Source organism: Oncorhynchus clarkii, chromosome 10 (genome assembly GCF_045791955.1).
Source record: "Oncorhynchus clarkii lewisi isolate Uvic-CL-2024 chromosome 10, UVic_Ocla_1.0, whole genome shotgun sequence".
Taxonomy (NCBI): domain Eukaryota; kingdom Metazoa; phylum Chordata; class Actinopteri; order Salmoniformes; family Salmonidae; genus Oncorhynchus; species Oncorhynchus clarkii.
Window position 1 is genome coordinate 38,639,842 of NC_092156.1, and position 23,052 is coordinate 38,662,893.

The 23,052-nt window shown below is 44.5% G+C and overlaps 1 protein-coding gene across 21 annotated transcripts in view; it reads right to left on the reverse strand.

The window, feature by feature from the left end:
• LOC139418453 (RNA-binding protein Musashi homolog 2-like) overlaps nt 1-23,052 on the reverse strand; it is a 337,230-nt gene that overhangs the window by 16,903 nt on the left and 297,275 nt on the right. For 7 of the 21 annotated variants that reach the window (XM_071167892.1, XM_071167889.1, XM_071167891.1 and 4 more), the window contains exons 11-12: nt 16,791-16,907; nt 688-867 (exon numbers count right to left, since the gene is read on the reverse strand). In XM_071167892.1, the coding sequence (XP_071023993.1) occupies nt 688-867; nt 16,791-16,907 (297 nt within the window). Of the gene's footprint in view, nt 1-687; nt 868-8,076; nt 8,306-16,790; nt 16,908-23,052 lie in introns of those variants that run through there. The other 14 variants (XM_071167904.1, XM_071167902.1, XM_071167903.1 and 11 more) reach the window with 4 other exon arrangements.

Consider the following 23,052-nt stretch of genomic DNA (forward strand, 5'->3'; position numbering starts at 1 on the left):
ACACTATCATACTGAAACATACCACTGTTTTAGTGTAATGGTTAAATGATGCATATGACTGTACTAGGATGTAAGGTTACTATAATGTATACACAAATCATGCCTACTGATTGATTGCCTAGTTGTTCACAAAACAATAATGGAGGTGATCATGCTTTCACCACAGGTCCTTTCATTTTCCTTCACTCAATCATTCACATTATGCTCTAACTGACTAACTCTTTCAGTCAGTCAGTCAGCTAGTCAGTCAGTCAGTCAGTCATCCAGTCAGTCAGTCAGTCTCTCATTCAAACGTAGAGATCCAAAAGGTTCAAATGTTCATGTGGATGGAGACATGACAAGTAAATGTTAGCTTTCTCACAGAGGACATTGTAGTCCAGTCCTCTGCCTCCCCTGCTCTGTTACATGCATATGGAGGAAAACACGCATGTCCTCCCCTAGGTGCAAGCAGGGGCATGGAATAATCCTCACAAATAAACAGAAAAAGGTACATTGAAAATCAAAAAGGAGGATAAAACATGCAATGCATTGCTGGCAAAACGTTCATCCTTTTCACGTTTATTTTTTCCATTATAGACAAAGAAAACGTAGACAAAAAAAAAAGCATAGATCATCTGTATGGAGGAAACATCATGAATCAAACTGAACAGTCCAGAAGGTGAATGGGAGAGATGCGCACATACAAACCTGGGCTCTTAAACTGATCCGGGCTGTGCAGGTGCTGGAGGGGGGAGTTGCAGGCGGAGGTGGCATGCTCACTGTGCAGCATCTGAGCCGCCTGGGGCCCCAGGGAGCCATAGTCCGCAAAGGAGCAGGGCGCCCCCCTCTGGTCACTGGGCGCAGAGTAAAACCCGTAATCGGGAAAGCCTGAGAGGTACAGTATAGGGTGGGGAAGGGGAGGGGAAGGGACTCCATCATTGTGGAAAACGTTTGGTTTCATTGTTTCACAGTAGTCAATGTTGTCCAGACTCTTTAGCATGGCATGGTTGGTGTGTGACATTATGACGGGTTCATTTAGCTGAGATACATGGCGTCCTCTCCCTGCTCTCTCTCCCCAGCAGAACCTGCTGCCAGTCTGTGTCTGAGGTGTAGGAGTCTGTCAGCACCAGACTAGTGCATCATCCCTCTAGGGAACCCAACACATTTCAATGGTTGACTGTCTAAGATAACAGGATGATTGACTGGCTATTAACAATCATAAGACAAACAGTGAAGTAGCAGGAATGGCTGCCTCTGAAGCCTAGACACGAATCAGTCTAACCTGATTCCCTCACATTGTCCTGCAATTGACAGAGAGGGGTGATATTGGAGAATTATTACAAATGCAGGTCAATAGAGCTTTATTTGATGACTACAATGCTTACTGGATATACCTGAAGGAAACTCTCATCATGATGACTATAATGCTTACTGGATATACCTGAAGGAAACTCTCATCATGATGACTATAATGCTTACTGGATATACCTGAAGGAAACTCTCATCATGATGACTATAATGCTTACTGGATATACCTGAAGGAAACTCTCATCATGATGACTATAATGCTTACTGGATATACCTGAAGGAAACTCTCATCATGATGACTATAATGCTTACTGGATATACCTGAAGGAAACTCTCATCATGATGACTATAATGCTTACTGGATATACCTGAAGGAAACTCTCATCATGATGACTATAATGCTTACTGGACATACCTGAAGGAAACTCTCATCATGATGACTATAATGCTTACTGGATATACCTGAAGGAAACTCTCATCATGATGACTATAATGCTTACTGGATATACCTGAAGGAAACTCTCATCATTCAACGGGAGGAAAATGTTGAATGCTCACAAATCAATAATTAATTTCAAGCCTCTGGTTTTGAACCACTACAACTGCAGATTGAGGTCTATGCATGTGACATTTTCTCCTGGTTTGATAACAAAGAGACACATTCATGTGTATTGACCATAAATAGAAGGAAAGACTCCAAAACACTCCACAATTAAGCTTGGGCTATTCCAACATACCCTTCTTTTAACACAGATGGAGGATTATCAACGCTTCAGAAATCGTCATTCAGCAACACGACATGCTGACGTTTATTGCTTGTCCTCTTAATCTGAGACAAACTGCTCATATAAAGAGAGCCATTAAAGGCACATGTTGCATCGTGCACCTCCTCAATATGGGGAGTTAATCCACTCAAGAAAAAACTGAGATTGGCGTCAGCGGCTCTTTTCCCGGCGGGTCTCCTCGCCGTGTGTTTGTTTATTTGGGTCTCCAGCTGAAGAGGCGATCAAAGCCGTGTCACACCTAGACCTCCATTATGAGCTTGTTAGCAGCTGCCAAATGAAATCCAAACACAGGCGTGCTCCTTAACCGGCGCTTTAGGGCCCCCCTCGTTTCACCGAGCGCTATGTGGGCTCCATGCCCACTCCTCAAATTATGGGCCCCTAAAATGGCAGGCTTCCCACATTGCTTCCCACTTCCAGTCATGTAAACGGTGACACATGGAAGACAGCTCCATAAGACAATAATCCCCTTTACATCTCTCTTAAGCAGTTGCCATGGAAAATCGATCGGTCTTTATCAATGAGGAAAACTCTGATTTAGAGCGACATTAATGGGACAATGAAGGAAATTATGTGTAAATGGGTCGATGCAGGAACGCAAGAAGAATGTCTGAATGAATGATAATAACCTACTTTCACCTAAATCTTTCTAGCCTGAGACAAGTCTTCCCAAACAAGTCTAGAAATGAGAGAATGTTAAGTACCTGCTGACTCCAGTGGTCTGACAGAGCTGTCTCCTCTCAGTGTGATACAGACAGGATATGAAAGGACATGAGACCAAGAGACAGGTGCTGAGTCACTGCCCTCAACCCACAGTCCTCAGTCTGTCTATGTATCTCAGTCCTGGAGGCTGCTGTCTGTCTGTCTGTGCCTTTATCTTACACATGGTTGTTCAGCATTCTGCACGTGTACCACCGTCATTAAACCCAGCTGCATCTTCTCTGTACCCTACGCCGTCACCATGCCACTAACCACAGAGCCTGTCCTCCCAGGCAGGGGCGGTCACTCACACACAGCAATGACCTGGATGACACTCCCTCTGCAGTACGGGGATGAGGACTCAGTGAGGATGGGCCAGGTTGAATTATGGACGAGGGCATTTCAGAGGGTCACTGCTTTTTTTCTCTAAAGAATGTACTCTCTTCCGGGAGTGGAGAAGAGGGATAAGGGAGCAAATTTCCTGAGCGTTCCACCTCCTTATCTTCACCCCCGCCCCCCAATCCCTCCTTTCTTCTGCCTGTGCTATGGAAAGCTGCCTTGAGGCAACATTCACGGAAATATGCATTCAGCCAGCTTTAATCGTAAGGAGACCAAGAAGAGAGAAACTAGGGACACTGGCGTTTAATCTGTTTGTGACATCCACGCTAATAGGTGGCCGTCCTTGAGTTTCCGAGGTGCTTTTTCCATGCTCACCTCTAATTAGACAAGCTTCCTCTGCTTCCTCTCCTCTTCCTAATTAGATTTTTAACAACAAACAAGCAGCAACCTTTACAAAGGCCTTGCCACAATCTCCCCCGTTAGTTAAACGGCTGAGAGGCGCTGGGCTAAGGGAGGGGAGAGGGGAGGGAAGCCATGCCAACCGTGCCACATCCTCATGGTACTGGCTGTCAGGCCCCCGACAATGGCAGCTTCCTGTTACAATCTGCATAAATCCGCCAATTCTACGATAGCAGGAACGACAGGACACAAAGACGACATCAACACACACAACAAATACACATGGCGGCTTTGTTTGCGCTGACACGGACAATTAGCCCTCAGCTGCCGGCAAGGTCTTATCTAATAAAGCCAGGCAAAATTACTTTTATTGTTCAGGTAGATTGCTTCTAATGATAGTGCCATCTGTGGGACAGCATATGAATAAAATGAGTCTGAAAATGCTTCCTTCTATGGATCAAAGCCTGAAAAGCACACATCTGGGAGAGGCCGAATAGCTTGATTATCTTCCCCAACTATTTTGATTTTCACAGCATACAAATGTTTTAAGCAACTTTCACTTGGGCGAAGGTGCGGAACAGAATGAGAGCGAAGAAAAGTCTCTGAGCACCAAAGAAATAATGGCTTTCCTGAGATCCACCTAAACAGACATATGTTCTTTATCAAGCTGTTAGAGATACACTAGCACATTGATGTTGGGGGATGGAGGGGGCTTGTATATGTGTGTATGCATACAATGTGTGTAGTTTAGGTGAATCCCAGTGGTGCTTTAGAATATAGCTCATTATAAACTGCTCTACTGTATTTTTACATTACAGGAACATCTGTCTCTATCAATACAACTACCACAAATGAATACACCACCATGGAATATCATATGACACAATGACTTTTCCTTAGAATACAAGACAATACTCTCTGAGCTCTTTCACATGCAAGGAGCATCCACATGATTACCTATAAACTTCCTCTGTTTTTGGCTGTCGATAATAAATGCATTGTGGCTATCAGTACTCACCAGGGCAGAACATAAAACATAACATTCTGATTGAGGTGACTGAGGACAGAAACGGTGCCATAAAACAATGCTTTGCAGACAGCCGCAGCACCATGTGTCCTGTCGTTCCTTCTGCAATAACAGTCTGTGACTATTCAACTGAGCAGGACACTATGTGCAGTGTAAGATGTCTTCCTTTGCTCTTTCATGGTCAAGTTTAGGTGGATGCACTACCACACTATACTGAGGAGATTTAACTAGGCATGCAGTCTGTGGAAGGGACACACACACAGATCATCTCTGTAGTGTGATGGGGCAGTAGGCTGTAGTAGGTCCCCACAGCTGCATCACTGATCTGTTATGAGCCTGAGACAATCCCATTATTAATATTCACACCATCTAACCGGAACAATGGCCCCTTCTTTGGACTTGATTTCCCCCCCCCCCCTTCTGGTCTAATTGGATGTAATTACTCATCTACAAAACAAATGAGCAGGTTGAGGTTGCCTTGGAGACCAGATCAGGAGGCCCAGCAGTGCGAATCATTCGCCGAGCTCCATTTATACTGATAATTATCCCCCCCTCTAATTTTCTCTCTCTCTCTCTCTCTCTCCCTTTGCCCACTGGCCAGAGGCTGCTGGGGATGGGGGTGGTCAGCTCTCATCGGCCAGCTAAGAGCTCCACAGTTCAATGCTGGAGAGGCTGCTTCTCTCATAGCATACTGCCATCACGAAGATGGCTTTCTTCAAGTGGATAAATGCTCCTCTCTCATTTCCACTTTGCCAGATGACTGCCTCTAAGGAAGGATTGCAAACCACTGCCTTGAAAGTATTGCTACTCTGCTCCTCTCTATGAAAAAACAGACAAAGAACCCTATCATGTTCGTGCTAAAATACAGGGCATATTCCTCTCCACTTTACCACTTTAGAGAGAGGACAAGATGTTTAAGAGTGCACCAGTGTTCTCTAACAAAAATCTGTTTATCCCGACACTGAAGCTTCAATTCCCCAAAATACACACAGACATACTCACACAAATATTAATACACAAACACCCAGGCACGCACAGACCGTCACAAGCACACGCACACACACTCACAGGCACACACACATAGTCACAGGCACACACACACACAAACACCTAGAGCGACATTTGCTCCCAATCATCCCTCTCTCCCATGCCCCCTCTCAAGTCCCTGGTGGCCATCCGCACACGTCACTCTGCGGAGGATGTCAATAAACCTGTCATACGGCTTCCCAAATTAGCTTTGAATTTCACAGCGACTGTAATTAGCTACTCCATTTCCACCTATGCCATTTCTCTGTGCTGCCGAGAGTAGCTTTCACTTTCCATTTGAAATAGCATTTTCTGACTGAATGAGTGACTAATTAACAGCACTAGACCCCCTTATCAAAAAGCCCCGACATTTCATAAATAATACATATTTAATATCTTGTCATTTTGTGCTTAGAAAGGCTTGGCTAATGAAGTTTAACAGATGATATATTTCTGCATTTACTACCCCATAACCAGGCCTTTATTCTTCTTTTAGACTTTCATTCTTTCTCTCTTTCTTCCCTTTTCAATCGTTTTTGAAACACAGAGAGCTTCCAGGGGTGCATCATCGAAGGGAAAGAAAATGTTCAAAATAACATAAAAGAGAATGTTTTCTGACAGTAAATCACAGGTGTCTAACCAGCCGTGTGACAACGTGATGCGTGACGTAGGCTATTTCCCCTCCTGCAGGTGTGTCAGGAGGGCTATGGAGCACAACAACAGAACACTATGGAACACTAGGACAATTCAGATCCTGTGCTGTCCTTGTAATAACACAACCTACAACCATTTGACAAGAGTTTTGATTTGTGTTTATGAGTGACTAATGGTTTATAAGGTAAAGCTATAAGTCTTTAAATGATATTCACGCAAAAGATTTTCTGACTTCCACTAGAAACCAAAGTGAGTGAGGCCATGGCTCCAGCCTGAAGCCCATTGGAGAGGCACAGCATGGACCAAATCCCAGGGCATTCTCTTCTGTGACCCCTGAACATCTGCCAGCCACAGCTGTGTGAGCCACTGCACTGTAGGACGGGAGCTGGGGAGAGAGGGACAGGAACTCCTCACCCTCCCCACATGTCACATCTTCTCTCTGGGCCCCAGTCAAACCCGGAGTATACCACTGTCACATGGATTGGTTTGGCATGCTCGTACCCAGGACATGTGATGCTCTTCTGGGCTCGTCGCTGAGCTAAGCGGAGCAGCATCTGGGACAAACGGACGGACCTGAGCACCCATGGGGACTGGGGATCCAGATTAATTTAGCCCGATGAACACAGCCAATCCCAGACTCCTCTGGGGCACTTCCCAGGATCACAGAGCTTGTTGGGAGGAAACGGATAATGATCTCAGATAATGTGGCAAATGTGCCAAAATATTTCCCTCTCCAAGCAAGCTGTGGGTTCCTCAGTAGAAAACAAAAACAGCCAGGGTTCAGTGGAGGAGAATACTGAAATCTACATCTACATGAGAACCTCTTGTTTCTCTCTAAGGCAGAATATAACCATAGGCTAACTGTTTCCTAGGGGATATCAATCACATGGTATAAATGATCAAACCAAACATAGATAGATAACATACCATTTATTAAATTTATGTCAATGATGTCATTACAGATTCATGTCAACATGTTGCAGAACGTACAAGTTGTATGTTGAAAACAACACATCCCTTGTTCCAAAAGCAGGGACATGTTAAGTACTATTTCACTGTTTAAATCCCTCTGTGGGGATAACACTGCCAAGCGCTGTTTTAAAAGCACAATTATTTGTGAAATAGAAATATTACTACCAAAGCATTAAACTGTGCTCTGTGTAGTGGGAAAGGTCACATTAAAGCATGGCCTCAGTGTTCCCCAGGTCTCTGAGGTCACTGGGGCACTGAGGATAAAGACAGAATTGATTGGCCATAGAAAAGGCCCTGAGAGATGTGCTTATTACAGAAATAATAATGGACGGAACTGAAGCCACGTTAACCTTCAGCACAATGCACTTATTGTGTATCAAGGGACCGCTGGCCAGGAGAACTGGACATGTAAGGAGCCTCTTTAGCTGACGAGACTGATCCGCTCCCACTGAGTTAGCATCTTACTGACATCCACTAACTCACGGGGGAAGGAGGATGGGACAGGGAGAAGGAGAGGGAAAAAGAGGAGGAGAAAGAGGGAAGGGGCGCAGAGGGCGGTGAAGAAAATGAGAGAGAGAGCAAGGCATAGAGAGAGAATTAAAGGCAAAGAGGTAGAGTAAGCAAAACAGAAAGAAGAGAAAAGATCAAAAGAACATCCCCGGCCCTCATGAGCTCGGCTGCAGAAATTCCTTGGCGATCGATGCAGGTTTACAGACGTTGCAGAGGCCTTGAGAAGAGAATAGGCCATCTCATCTCCAAGACTCTGAAACATCCCACTCATTTCCGCTTCACATAATAAGAGCTCATTCCTCTGGAAGGAGCTGAAAGGGCCTGAATGAGAGACTGAGAGCGGCAGAAATATCTCTGAATGTGACAGAGGGACACACTCAGAGGGGAGGGGAGATCAGAGGGGACGGAGGAGGGGAGATCAGAGGGGACGGAGGAGGGGAGATCAGAGGGGACGGAGGTGGTGGGTAACAAATGGTCTAAACCCCAGGCTGACATGTCAATCAAGCAGCTCCTCAGGTAGACAGACAGATGTGGAGTCAGATTGAGTGAGGCAGGCACGTTGACCAGTCCAAGAGGGAGAGGACAGACTGGCCTCCAGTGGAGAAGGGCCCTGGGTGAGGTGGCAATGGAACGCAGACCGTGGGGGAAAGAGCAGAAACGCTGTCAATGGTGGCCGTTCAAAAAAACCTGATCTAACAAAGTGGATATTTATGAATTCCGTCATCATTTATGTGATGTTGTAACAGGCTCACAATGTGGTTACTAAAATACTAAGATTTGGAACTACAGTTGAAGTCGGAAGTTTACATACACTTAGGTTGGAGTCACTAAAACCTGTTTTTCAACCACTCCACAAATGTCTTGCTAACAAACTATAGTTTTGGCAAGTCGGTTAGGACATCTACTTTGTGTATGACACAAGTAATTTTTCCAACAATTGTTTACAGACAGATTATTTCACTTATCACAATTCCAGTGGGTCAGAAGTTTACATACACTAAAATTCCATAAAATTATGTCTTGGCTTTAGTAGCTTCTGATAGGCTAATCGATATAATTTGAGTCAACTGGAGGTGTACCTGGGGATGTATTTGACATCATGGGAAAATCAAAAGAAATCAGCCAAGATCTCATAAAAACAATTATAGACCTCCACACGTATAGTTCATCCTTGGGAGCAATTTCCAAATGCCTTAACCTCTTTGATCTCTAGGGGCGCTATTTCATTTTTGGATAAAAAACGTTCCCGTTTTAAGCGCGATATTTTGTCACGAAAAGATGCTCGACTATGCATATTCTTGACAGTTTTTGAAAGAAAACACTCTGCAAAGATATTGTCTGTAAGTGCCCCAGAACTCATTCTACAGGCGAAACCAAGATGATGCATCAACCAGGAAATGAGCAGAATTTCTGAAGCTCTGTTTTCCATTGTCTCCTTATATGGCTGTGATTGCGCAAGGAATGAGCCTACACTTTCTGTCGTTCCCCCAAAGTGTTAGCAGCATTGTGACGTATTTGTAGGCATATCATTGGAAGATTGACCATAAGAGACTACATTTTCCAAGTGTCCGCCTGGTGTCCCTGCTTCGAAATTGGAGCGTAAAGCCAGGTGCAATTATTTTTCCATTTGAGAGCAAGGAGAAACCAGGCTTCCACGAAGGATATATCATTGAAGAGATATGTGGAAAAACACCTTGAGGATTGATTCTAAACCACGTTTGCCATGTTTCAGTCGATATTATGGAGTTAATTTGGAAAAAAGTTTGCGTTTTGAGGGCTGAATTTTCATTTTTTTTTTTTTTTTTTTTTGGTAGCCAAATGTGATGTACAAAACGGAGCTATTTCTAATACACAAAGAATCTTTTTGGAAAAACGGAGCATCTGCTATCTAACTGAGAGTCTCCTCATTGAAAACATCAGAAGTTCTTCAAAGGTAAGTTATTTTATTTGAAGGCTTTACTTGTTTTTGTGATAGTTGCCTGCTAAATGCTAACGCTAATGCTAACGCTAATGCTAACGCTAAATGCTACGCTAGCTAGCTACTGTTACACAAATGATTGTTTTCCTATGGTTGAAAAGCATATTTTGAAAATCTGAGATGACAGTGTTGTTAACAAAAGGCTAAGCTTGAGAGCTAGCATATTTATTTCATTTCATTTGCGATTTTCATGAATAGTTAACGTTGCGTTATGGTAATGAGCTTAGGTCTATAAATAGAATCCCGGATCCGGGTTTGGTCGTCGCAACAGGTTAAGGTACCACGTTCATCTGTACAAACAATAGTAAGCAAGTATAAACACGATGGACCCACGCAGCCGTCATACCGCTCAGGAAGGAGACATGTTCTGTATAGTTACAAAAGTATCTATATCCACAGTAAAACGAGTCCTATATCGACATAACCTGAAAGGCCGCTCAGCAAGGAAGAAGCCACTGCTCCAAAACCGCCATTAGAAAGCCAGACTACGGTTTGCAACTGCACATTGGGACAAAGATTGTACTTTTTCGAGAAATCTCCTCTGGTCTGAGAAAACAAAAATATAACTGTTTAGCCATAATGACCATCGTTATGCTTGGAGGAAAAAGGGGGAGGCTTGCAAGCCGAAGAACACCATCCCAACCGTGAAGCACGGGGGTGGCAGCATCATGTTGTGGCGGTGCTTTGCTGTAGGAGGGACTGGTGCACTTCACAAAATAGATGGCATCATGAGACAGGAAAATTATGTGGATATATTGAAGCAACATCTCAAGACATCAGTCAGGAAGTTAAAGCTTGGTCGCAAATGGGTCTTCCAAATGGACAATCACCCCAAGCATACTTCCAAAGTTGTGGCAAAATGGCTTAAGGACAACAAAGTCAAGGTATTGGACTGGCCATCACGAAGCCCTGACCTCAATCCTATAGAACATTTGTAGGCAGAACTGAAAAAGCGTGTGCGAGCAAGGAGACCTACAAACATGACTCAGTTACTCCAGCTCTGTCAGGAGGAATGTGCCAAAATTCACCCAACCTATTGTGGGAAGCTTGTGGAAGGCTACCTGAAACGTTTGACCCAAGTTAAACAATTTAAAGGCAATACTACCAAATACTAATTGAGTGTATGTAAACTTCTGACACACTGGGAATGTGATGAAAGAAATAAAAGCTGAAATAAATCATTCTCTCTAGTATTATTCTGACATTTCACATTCTTAAAATGAAGTGGTGATCCTAAGTTACCAAAGACAGGGAATTTTTACAAGGATTAAATGTCAGGAATTGTAAAAGAAAAGAGTTTAATGTAGTTGGCTAAGGTGTATGTAAACTTCCGACTTCAACTGTATTTGTGTGTCTTATAAGCTGGTAGCATATACTGTCAAGGGAAACTAATTTCTACTGTGATCTTGGCTATTATCAACAGTAAAATACTGTGAAAGCATTATACTGCAGCATACTGTAATTGATGGTGCATTGCGGGAAACTGTTGTGGGCGGGGAAGGAATTGCTGTACCGTATTTTTCTCCTTCTCATTAACATATCATTAACATATTTTGAGGCGTGCCTTGTAAGAGGCTATATTTGTTCCAACCGTTAGTGTGAGAGCCGTACCAGTTTAACTCATATAGTACGTGGTTATAATGTCCCATCAATGAAACATTTACAGGGGGACAGATTGGAATGGCTGCATGTATTTTACCATGTCCTTTTGGTCTTTTTTGCCCTGTAGTTGCTGCCAGTGAGGAAGCCTTTGTTAAGGCCTCTAAAAGTGCAACTGACCCAAAACACCAAATATGAATTGATATGCTGTGCAAAACACATTACCTAATAGCCGACCTACTTGCACCAATCCCATGTAATTACAGTAAAATACTGTGAAACCTCCACCCAACGAAATCCATTAATTTATGACAATTACAGTAGCATTTATTTTTTTACAGTGCAATAAGTAAATTCTTCAGTATTGCACTGTGTCATTACACAGTACTTGCTTTACTGTATTTAGATTACAGTAGGTGTACTGCAATATGAAATACAGTAACTTACTTGCCACTTTGCTGCCTGTAAGTTACTGTCAAATTCATGGCAACCCCTTTACAGTGTAGCTAGTCATATAGAAATCGGTGGTGGTAGTTGAAGCCATTTTTAAGTGTAATGCAGTTGATTGGTGAAGATCACATGAACATATATTGAGGATGATATCTATATTAAGTATTAAGTATTATACTATATTATACTATATTTTACCTCAACATAGTGGGAAATACACATATAAACAGGCACATTTTGATGTGTGGAAATGAAGAGATTCTGAGTCTCGCCATGGATATGCATGGCGTTTCTGTTGTTTTGGTCAAATTTCATTTATTTCTTTAGCACATGTAGCTATGCTGCCACTCCCCATTCAAAGGCACCTGTAGCTACAGAGTTTGTTCTTAGTATGCCGTCTCTGTAAGGCAGAGTTATGGGGCTGTGGAAATCTGGCTTTGAATACTGTTAGCAAAACTCCAAGGTTGAACGCACACATGAACCTACAGTCCAAAGTGATGATGTTGCCTCTAAAAGACAGCCCTTTGATGGGTGATCTCCCTCTGTTGGAGGATCAAAGAGGAGATGTGTGACCTTTATTTAACTAGGCAAGTCAGTTAAGAACAAATTCTTATTTAGAACGACAGCCTACCAGGGAACAGTGGGTTAACTGCCTTGTTCAGGGGCAGAACAACATATTTCTTTACCTTGTTTGCTCGGGGATTCGATCCAGCAACCACTTCGGTTACTGGCCCAACGCTCTAACCACTAGGCTACTTGCTGCCCCTAGATCCAGTGATCTCAATGTAATGGGTGATCCCATTGTTAGAGCCCAAAAAGGTCAGGTCAGAGCGCACTAGACTTTACTGTGACTTACTGATCAATCAACTTTGTCCATGGGAATGACAGGGCCACAGAGTCCATCAATAACAACCTCTATTGTCTTCTCAGTGAGTATGGTTACATGCACACACCAATACGATTGTTGTGGATCGTCAGATTAATATAATAGTTTGATTAAAACATTGACAAGCTTTGCAAGAAGAGCGATTTCTCAAATGATCCTGTTTCCATGGGACACATCTGAAATCAGGCTACCTGACGGGACTCTGAGGAATGCAGAAAATCAAAATAAATGTTCTACCACAGCGACCATGTTTTTTTTGGTTTTCTTTTGGCGAAGACTATTTGATTCTGAGTTGGTGTGTTTGTGTGTGAAAACTATTTCTAAGACGTACACTTTCATAGGCTGACGCGGCTGGTGCTGGCACACGCGCAGACCAAACACACCGCTGGAACTCCCATTAACGTGTTTACACGTCCTAATCATCTGAAAGATTTGCTCAGAAAACCGGGTGTTTTAATTGCCATATGCTTACTTCGGTTATGATCGCCGCCCAAGGTAAGCAGAGTAAGATGTTTATATGACTATTGCCATACTCAGCCTACTGCCCTAATCCGTTTCCTATCAAATGATTAGAGTGCATGTTAACATACTCACTGATCAACTCTGCGGATTATATCCCAGAAAACAAACTAACATGGCAATAACTCATCAATGACATGTTATCCATCAGTGTCTGTCAAACAGCTATACCTATTCAGAACATACATTTTCACATATGACCTCAGTAATACAGGCTCATCATCTATCATACATCCACAGAAGGACAAACATCGGGGAGGGACACATGGAATAACATTCAGATTCCATTCTTGTCATTCAGGGCTAAGTTGTTATGGCGTGATGGCAAGACAAGGCCAGTCCTAGGGACTGCTTTACCCAGAGAGTAAAGAGCCTCACGGAGGACTTAAAAATACCTTCCATCAGCAGCAGCAGCAGCAGCACTGTCATGGAGAGGGAGGCCATGTGAGCATGGTGTCGATCTGACCGGTGACATTAAGCCGTGGGCTGTCAGAGCCAGAGAGGAGGGTGACAGAACCCAGTGTTGGGGACTGTCTTTCATTTACCCTTGGCTCTCTGCGGAGCAGGCAGGCACACCGGTGAGCAGCCAGCCACGTGGCGAGGGGAAGACAGAGACGAGGGTTTAAGGCTTGCTCGCTCTGTGGGATGATAAGCGTGTGGGTAAATATGAGCGCGGCGGGGAGGTAACGAGATGCACCCGTTCACCCCAGTACGGCGCCACACAACAGAGAGGAGACGAGCGGGAGATTAGCTGAGAGGAAGGTCACATTTAAACACGCTTCGTCTTCCTCAGCGCTCGACCCTGTTTATCTACCCTGTGTGTGTGTGTGTGTGTGTGTGTGCGTGTGTGCGTGTGTGCAGCAAACTATGGCGGCTCAAACATCAGAGCTGAGAGAGCCCCCTATGGCTCCTCATTACCTAGACTACAGGAGACCTGTGAGGTCACCATCACTCTACCCCCATACATCATCTACCAGCACTATCAGGCAACACAGAGTTGTCAGGATCTGACAACTGTACAAGATGTGCCCCTGTCTCATCCTCTCCAAGGAATCATCAGCAAATCACATCCCTGATTAACTCTCAGTGAATGGCGTTGAGCTCCATTGTCTGGCAGATTGTTTGTTTTGAAAACGCAAGATCAAGAGGCCTGATTGGAGAGACAGAACATCTGATTGGCTTCCTGTGTTGCCTGCGCTGAAGTGAATGCAACTCAAAAGAGAAGAGGAAGACGGGCAGGGTATGTGTGTGTGTGTGTGTGTGTGTGTGTGTGTGTATTGATGGGTCATTTTTCCAAACAGTTTCCATCAGGACATTGAAGCTTACATTCACATGATCATACCGCAGGAGCATATACAGTGGGGCAAAAAAGTATTTAGTCAGCCACCAATTGTGCAAGTTCTCCCACTTAAAAATATGAGAGAGGCCTGTAATTTTCATCATAGGTACACTTCAACTATGACAGACAAAATTAGAAAAAAAATCCAGAAAATCACATTGTAGAATTTTTTATGAATTTATTTGCAAATTGTGGTGAAAAATAAGTATTTGGTCACCTACAAACAAACATGATTTCTGGCTCTAACAGACCTGTAACTTCTTCTTTAAGGGGCTCCTCTGTCCTCCACTTGTTACCTGTATTAATGGCACCTGTTTGAACTTGTTATCAGTATAAAAGACACCTGTCCACAACCTCAAACAGTCACACTCCAAACTCCACTATGGCCAAGACCAAAGAGCTGTCAAAGGACACCAGAAACAAAATTGTAGACCTGCACCAGGCTGGGAAGACTGAATCTGCAATAGCTTGGTTTGAAGAAATCAACTGTGGGAGCAATTATTAGGAAATGGAAGACATACAAGACCACTGATAATCTCCCTCGATCTGGGGCTCCACGCAAGATCTCACCCCATGGGGTCAAAATGATCACAAGAACAGTGAGCAAAAATCCCAGAACCACACGGGGGGACCTAGTGAATGACCTGCCGGGAGCTGGGACCAATGTAACAAAGCCTACCATCAGTAACACACTACGCCGCCAGGGACTCAAATCCTGCAGTGCCCCCTGCTTAAGCCAGTACATGTCCAGGCCCGTCTGAAGTTTGCTAGAGAGCATTTGGATGATCCAGAAGAAGATTGGGAGAATGTCATATGGTCAGATGAAACCAAAATATAACTTTTTGGTAAAAACTCAACTGGTCGTGTTTGGAGGACAAAGAATGCTGAGTTGCATCCAAATAACACCATACCTACTGTGAAGCATGGGGGTGGAAACATCATGCTTTGGGTCTGTTTTTCTGCAAAGGGACCAGGACGACTGATCCGTGTAAAGGAAAGAATGAATGGGGCCATGTATCGTGAAATTTTGAGTGAAAACCTCCTTCCATCAGCAAGGGCATTGAAGATGAAACGTGGCTGGGTCTTTCAGCATGACAATGATCCCAAACACACCGCCGGGCAACGAAGGAGTGGCTTCGTAAGAAGCATTTCAAGGTCCTGGAGTGGCCTAGCCAGTCTCCAGATCTCATCCACATAGAAAATCTTTGGAAGGAGTTGAAAGTCCGTGTTGCCCATCAGCAGCCCCAAAACATCACTGCTCTAGAGGATATCTGCATGGAGTAATGGGCCAAAATACCAGCAACAGTGTGTGAAAACCTTGTGAAGACTTACAGAAAACGTTTGACCTCTGTCATTGCCAACAAAGGGTATATAACAAATTATTGAGATAAACTTTTGTTATTGACCAAATACTTATTTTCCACCATAATTTGCAAATAAATTCATAAAAAATCCTACAATGTGATTTTCTGGATTTGTTTTTCTCATTTTGTCTGTCATAGTTGAAGTGTACCTATGATGAAAATTACAGGCCTCATCTTTTTAAGTGGGAGAACTTGCACAATTGGTGGCTGACTAAATACTTTTTTGCCCCACTGTATATACATATACAGTGCGTTCAGAGAGTATGGAATGTGGAATAAGTTAAGGGGTATGAATACATTCTGAAGGCACTTGACATAGTATAGTACTATGGTAGGTACAGTAGCACTTGGAGAGAGACGACCTGAGTCTGATTAAGAAAGCCAGTCTTCCCTAGAGCTTGTCAATTTCTGACACCTAGGTTGTTATTCACTGCTATTGATTGCTTTAGTGTTATTGAGGAGGACAGAGCCAGATATGTTAATGAAGCTGACTGGCGAATCAATGACGAGTGAGAAACAGGGAGAAACTTGCAAGTCTGGTGCTTCAGATTATTGGTAGAAGTCGCTCTGCACACACGTGTACAGTGTTAGCTAATCAATCAGTGCTGTGTGTGTTTATAGTGAGTGGATGTCTCCAGGTTCTTTGGTTGGAGAAGCAGTGTTAGTCACTGAGGGCTAAAGCAGTTCGTTGCCAACGAAGTATAACACAAGTCAAAATGTGTTTGAAATCGATCGAGCTACTTCATGTGCTTGACACCCAATTATTTTGGTGAGTCATTCTTAGACAGTTTTAGGATTGGAGAATAAAATGTCTGCCTGTGCCCTTCATTTAAGTATTTAGGGCTCCAGTGTGTGTGGACTACATTACATGTTTCTATGAGTGTGCTAAGGAGAAGCAGAGCAGCGAGAGAAGCTGGAGGGAGCAGCAGCCACACAGAACACGGACAGAGCAGAGTTTACCTGGCCCTGCGTTCTGTGGGTACGCCATGTATCCGCCTCTTCCACGGGCCCCCCTACCTGAGCCACGCGCCGCCGCCACCGCCGCCGCCACCGGTCCGTACGCCGTCGCCGGGAAGCCTGTGGGTACACAGAGGACAAACGTCACTCACTATCATCCCAGACCTATTTAGTAGGACCCAGAGGCCGCTCCACTGGAGATCACCACAGTGTTCTAGTGTGCTATCAATACGCTTTGGGATCTGACTTACACAGCCCTCCTATTTACACCCAGAGAGAGGGAGAGAGAGACAGAGAGAGACGGGAGATACATTTGTGAACATGAATGCATAGGCAGGCACACATAGATATACATGTATGTGCACACACACACACACACATATGCAATCACTGAAAGGTTTGGGTAGGCGGGAGGTCCTCTCCTCCACGCTGAGCCTTCACTCACCCAATTATCAGTGTGTGTGTGTGTGTGTGTGTGGGGGGGGGGGGGGAGTGGCACAATCATTTACTCAAATTAAATACTTAGGACGCCTTGAAACGCTCGCTATCGTTTTGATCGTACTCAGTTTTTCATGCCTCTTAATTGAGTTAGCAGCAGCTAATGGGCACTGCTTGGTGGAGGCTCTCTGTGCCATACTGCCATATTTCCATTTAGCGTGGGGGACTCTCTTGGCTGGGGGTAGGGGAGGGGATGTCAACGGCTTTACTCTGGGGAGAGACCAGCTTCTTTAGAGCTTTACAGCGTTGCTCTCTGGGAGATCTGCCACTGTAGTGTGTCCCCTGTATTTTCATCTGGCAGCAGTTACCAGTTGCTATGGACCAGTTTTGGCGATTTGAATGCAAAACTGAATGCATCAAAAATATTTCTGTTTTCAGGCGCTCAAATTGGAGTTTGACATTTTGTGGGGGGTCGGAAACTCTTCTCCTCCTCATGGTCATGTTCTTATCCACTCAATACTCATTGCAAGAAAATGACAATTTCTTGTTATTCTTAGATTTTCAGAGCCAATCTGTTAATCTCTTAATATGGTGTTCAAATATGCTCTGAACAGTATTTAGCAGAGTAGGACTGCCAGCTCTTTACTCAGTAAAATGGTGCAGTGCTCTAACATTTTAACTAATACCAGGATCATTACAGTGTGCAATTAAAGCAACACATTGAGCCTGTGTGTCTATGCCTCTATTACAGCATCGATGTAATTACAGTGCAGTCTCTCTCTAATGAACACACCCATCCCTGGCTGACAGAGACTCGTCCATGCCCAGGGCCTGACACCAGAGACGGCAGCCCCTATCTTCTCTCCTCTCCCCTCCCCTCCCCTCCCCTCCCTCTCTCACACCGAGGAATGGCATGTCATTAGGCCTGACGACTAGCCTGACTCTTCACTCTGGCCCTAATACCCTTCTGCATAATCGAACAGCCCACATTATCCTGACAGGAACTGTTAATGAGAAAATTCAATCTCAGAATTCCGCCAGCCAGACAGCCAGATAGATGTGGTCTTGATCTTTTCAAAGCAGAAAGTGTTCTGTGTGTATGTTCTGTTTTGGATTGTGTGTGATATGTTCCGTGTTCTCTGTGGGTTGTGTTCTGTGTGTGTATGTTCCGTGTGTGTTGGGCTGACTAGCAGCCAGACAGACACACAGGGGAAGTGTTGAGCCCTCTCTGGAGGAAGTTGAGAATGTTTTTCTGATGCTGTCGAGGTGAGAAGACCACCAAGGTGTGACCTATTTTCTGGGCCAGAGTCCCCCTACAGTTCTGCCCAGAGGGGCTCACACAAAGACTGATGAGGGGCAGGCAAGGGGCAGTTTAGAGGAGGCAAGAGGGCAGGGTCAGAGGAACCGCAGCGGAGGAGAAAAACACATTGGTTTTCCGTGCCCTGCTGAGAATGAGGTAATTCACACCTCTGCAGACACAATGTGAGCGTGAGCAAGAGCGCTGGTGTGAGGTGCCGTTGTGCTGGGACCGTAAGGTGGGCGAGAAGCAAGGAGCTGCCATTCCCAGAAAAACATCTCACAGCTCAGAGAGGTGAGAGAGAGGTGAGAGCTCAGAGACAGACAGACATACAGACCGACCGACCGACCGACAGGAAGCATTTCACAATCAGTCCCCATTCTTCACAAGTCTAAGACGGCCCTGATTCAAACAGCCCTTCTGATATTCCACACCTCTCATTTAATCTCTTCAGAAAAACACAAATCAGCTCGGATGCTATGCTAATGACGGTCACGAACCCCTTCCTCTCTACAAACGCCAGCCCCGCTGTTGCCGTGCAGAAGAGCCCTCTGCTGGAGTCAACGCTCGTTTCTCTCTCTCTCTCTTCTAAGTACTGTATCTTCCCCTCCCTGCCATTGTCACGACGCCCCCAGTAGACCCTGTGGATTCAAAGTTAGTGGCAAGCAAAGTTGTGGAGACAGATTAACTTTGCAGGATTAGGTGGGTTAATTAATAGATCGCTGCGGCTCATTGTTTTGTGTTCAGGCGGTAAGAAGCCGCCCAAGAGAGGCGCTGCCGCATTAAATCAATTTCATGGCCCTTTTAATACTGACGAGATAAAGACAATATTTAGCTTTAAATTTGTCACTATTATTTGGCCACTTCAGTGGCTGCGCTCTCTTGGTGGAGACTGGGGACAAGGACACATCTGTTTATGGAGTGGGGGCCCGAGGGGGCCTCTGGGGACCTGTCCTCAGCGCTCTCTCCTCTCCTCTCCTCCACCCCTCTTCGGCTGAAAGCACAGGCATTTGCTCCACTTCAACAGCAGAGAGAGAGAGAAAGAAGCACTGATTAGACTCACAGCAGCACTGCAGTATACACTTCCTCTCTTTGAGACTTTTTGTCTCCACCTAATTCAAAACAACATGAGGTAAGTCATCTATTCATAACCACAAAGCTGTCATTGACGTCCGGTAATACTTTCCTTTTTCTTATACAAAGAGATTAAGAAAAACAGCAAAACATAGATTTCTCTTCACTTCCTTTGAGAGAGATCGTTCACAGTGACAGCAATCTCGTCCCAGCTCTCTCCACAATACATCAGTCTGTCCTCTATATATAACCATCCTGACCCCCTGCAGCTGTGTGACGCCATTACACTCGCCTCTGTCCTCCATCTATCTCCCTTTCTCTCTCTATGAAACTACCACTGTTTTTCACTCCAATCTGTCATCCCGTCAAACCTTACACTCATCTATACCTAATCCATCTCACTAACTCTGCTCGTTTCTCACCGTTCTGTGAAACTCTATCCTTGCCAACATTTTATACCTCTCTCCTGCTCCATGTCCCCCACTGGCTTTATCTCTGTGTCCGGCCCCCTTTTCTCAGAACCCAGTGTGGCACGTCACTATGACGCTATCACTACGGCGATAGACTGATGCAGCGAGCGCCACACAGTAAGGTCACAGCCGTGTCAGTGTCCTCTGTATTGTACTCGGCTGTAGACCAACATCGGCTGCTGCTCTGCTCTGCTGCAGCTCACCTAGCAATGACAATGCACCACCAATTCCCTGCTCTGCTTAGCACTCAACAACTATATTTTGGAATATACAATGCTTTTATAACAATCCACAGGGCATAGCAAGAGCTGGAGAATGTAGCTGCTTTATTTAGTCATATTATTCACTCTTCTGTTTACCCTTCCAATATAAGTGAACTCTCCTTCCACTCCTGGCCCCAGGCACGTCTGTCTGTCTGTCTGGTCTGTCTGGTCTGTCTGTCTGTCTGTCTGTCTGTCTGTCTGTCTGTCTGTCTGTCTGTCTGTCTGTCTGTCTGTCTGTCTGTGAGGGGAACATAAAGTTCTCTGTATGGGGGGTGAGCCAACTCCAGAGGGGATACAGTATGTCTGTAAACACAGTCATGGCCCACAGGAGAAGACATGGAGCTCTGAGAGAGGCAGCCTCACTGTGGCTGCCCTGAGGAGAGGATGGGGAAGGTGGGAGGGGGAAATGGGAGGGGGTCACTCCTCCCGACATTCACTTTTACATGCACATTTGAAAAAAGAAATGGCAAAAATAAAAAACGACAAACAAGAGGGAAGGAAACGGATGCCATCTTTTCATCTCCAGACTGAGAAGAGGCCAATTGTTGTCATACCTCAGCACCAAGTCTCATCTTTTGTTGTTTTGGAAAAGGCTGTTTGCCAGCCGTATCACAGACAAGCTACAGATGAGCTGGAGAGAACCAGGTGGCGTTTACATGACCTGCCACACATGCACTAGGTGCTCATCTCTCCTGAATCAATGAAAACAACCACACAGCAAGTTCTCCTTCGTATAAGTGAAATTAATACTCACAATGTTTGAGCATGTGTGTCTGTGAGCATGCACTGGAGAGACTGGGTTTAAAAGACTGGGTTGTCTATTCATGTCGGCTAGTGTAGTTGTGTGTGTGTGTGTGTGTGTGTGTGTGTGTGTGTGTGTGTGTGTGTGTGTGTGTGTGTGTGTGTGTGTGTGTGTGCATGCGGTCAATGGATTGGTGTATGTGTGCGTTCACCCTTGTGGATGTGTGTGAGTATGTATTTGAGAACACATTTGTGTCTGTCTGCCGGTGTGAACAGTGTCTCTTTCTGTGTCGATGAAGGCCAAAGGATTTAGTTTGGAATGAAACTGTTTGGTACACTGATCCGTTGTTATAAGGACTTCATGGGTTTTGATTTGGGAGAGGGAAAGTCATTTATAGAAATAGGGAGAAAGCCCAGAGCCCAGAAAAGCCTGGATTTATGCTGGTAATTACAGGAAGCGAAGAGATTTGGAAAGATCCCAAATCCCTATATCGGGGTTGCCCAACTGAAGGCCCGCGGGTGATTTTATTTGGCCCCCGAGTTTTTTTTATTTTATTGTTGGACATAAAAAGACTGTAAAAACACCATCAAATCAACTCCAAGTTATTTTAATTTTGGAAATCTGTTCCAAGGTATTCCCACGCACAATAAAGAGATATACTGTATGTGATCATCTACAAAAGGTTTGAAATTATGTTTTAAATGAAATAAATGTGTATTCATCACACGAGTGAAGAGTGAAATGCTTACTGTACTTACGGGCCCTTCCCAACAACGCAGAGAGAAAGAAAATGGAGAAATAATAGAAAAGTAAAATCCCCTAATAATAAAAGTAACAATAACTTAGCTATATACACTGGTCACCAGTCAAACATCATATCTGTTTGGGCTTGTTGCGGTCAATTTGCAGAGTACAAATGATTTGCAATTACATTCCAGCCCCCTGACCATCCACTCAAGAAAAAAATAGGCCCGTAGTTGATGCTCCCTGCCCTATCTCCTCCTCTGTAGAGCAGAAGACAGAAGGAACAGCTAGCTACTGTAGCTGAGGAGGAAAGGTGAGTTTCCTCATGAACTACAATGAAGCAATATATTAATGCCACAACAGCCACAACACTGTAACACTTCAACCATTACAAACGTTGGTCCAGCAAATACTAGCGGTCACACCTCTGTAAACACGCACACGTCTACCCAGCAGCAGCACACGAGCCACGTTTCTGCGTTTCATACAGCTACTGTATGGTGAGGGAATGATAAACGACCCCGGCCTTTTTACTTTGTCATCGCGTCTTATAGCGTCTATAGTTTATGAGGGTGACTTACTTGGATCCTGAGAGAGATGTTCACACGTACCATTTAACTTTCAAAGACTTTCAGACCGATTATACCGACGGTGTTGGAGTGCACTGGAGCAGTCAGAACATTTTGTCTAACAAAATAAATAATCCTCAGCACAGACACAGCTCATGGAGTGCCGAGGCAATCTGCTGCAGAGTTGAGAGAGCATCAGGAGTATGGAGATGTCCAGCCTCAGTAGTTTTCCGGTTATATACATGTAATACCATAAACCTGGCATGGTCATGATGGACATGGTCGTGTCTCCCGCTCATCAATTTTATGCTGGTCTCTGATCTAGAGTTAGTAGAGACCCGGCCAGGACACACAGCTGGGTCTTTATCTGGAACTCTGTGTCGGTGTAACATCCCAATCTGATCTAGAATCAGGTCTTAAAACATGACAGTTTTAAGCCTGTGGGATCCTGTTGAATCAAAGAGCCAAGTGCAGAGGGTGTGTTTTTTTTACTATCCTTGTGGGGACCAGAAGTCCTCCCAAGGACAGTAAAACAAGTGGGGACATTTTGCCAGTCCCCACAAGGAAAAAGGCTATTTTAGACTTAGGGGTTATGCTTAGTGCTACATTTAGGGTTAGGGTTAGGGTAAGGGTAAGATTTAGGGTTAGGGTAATATATAATTTTTAAT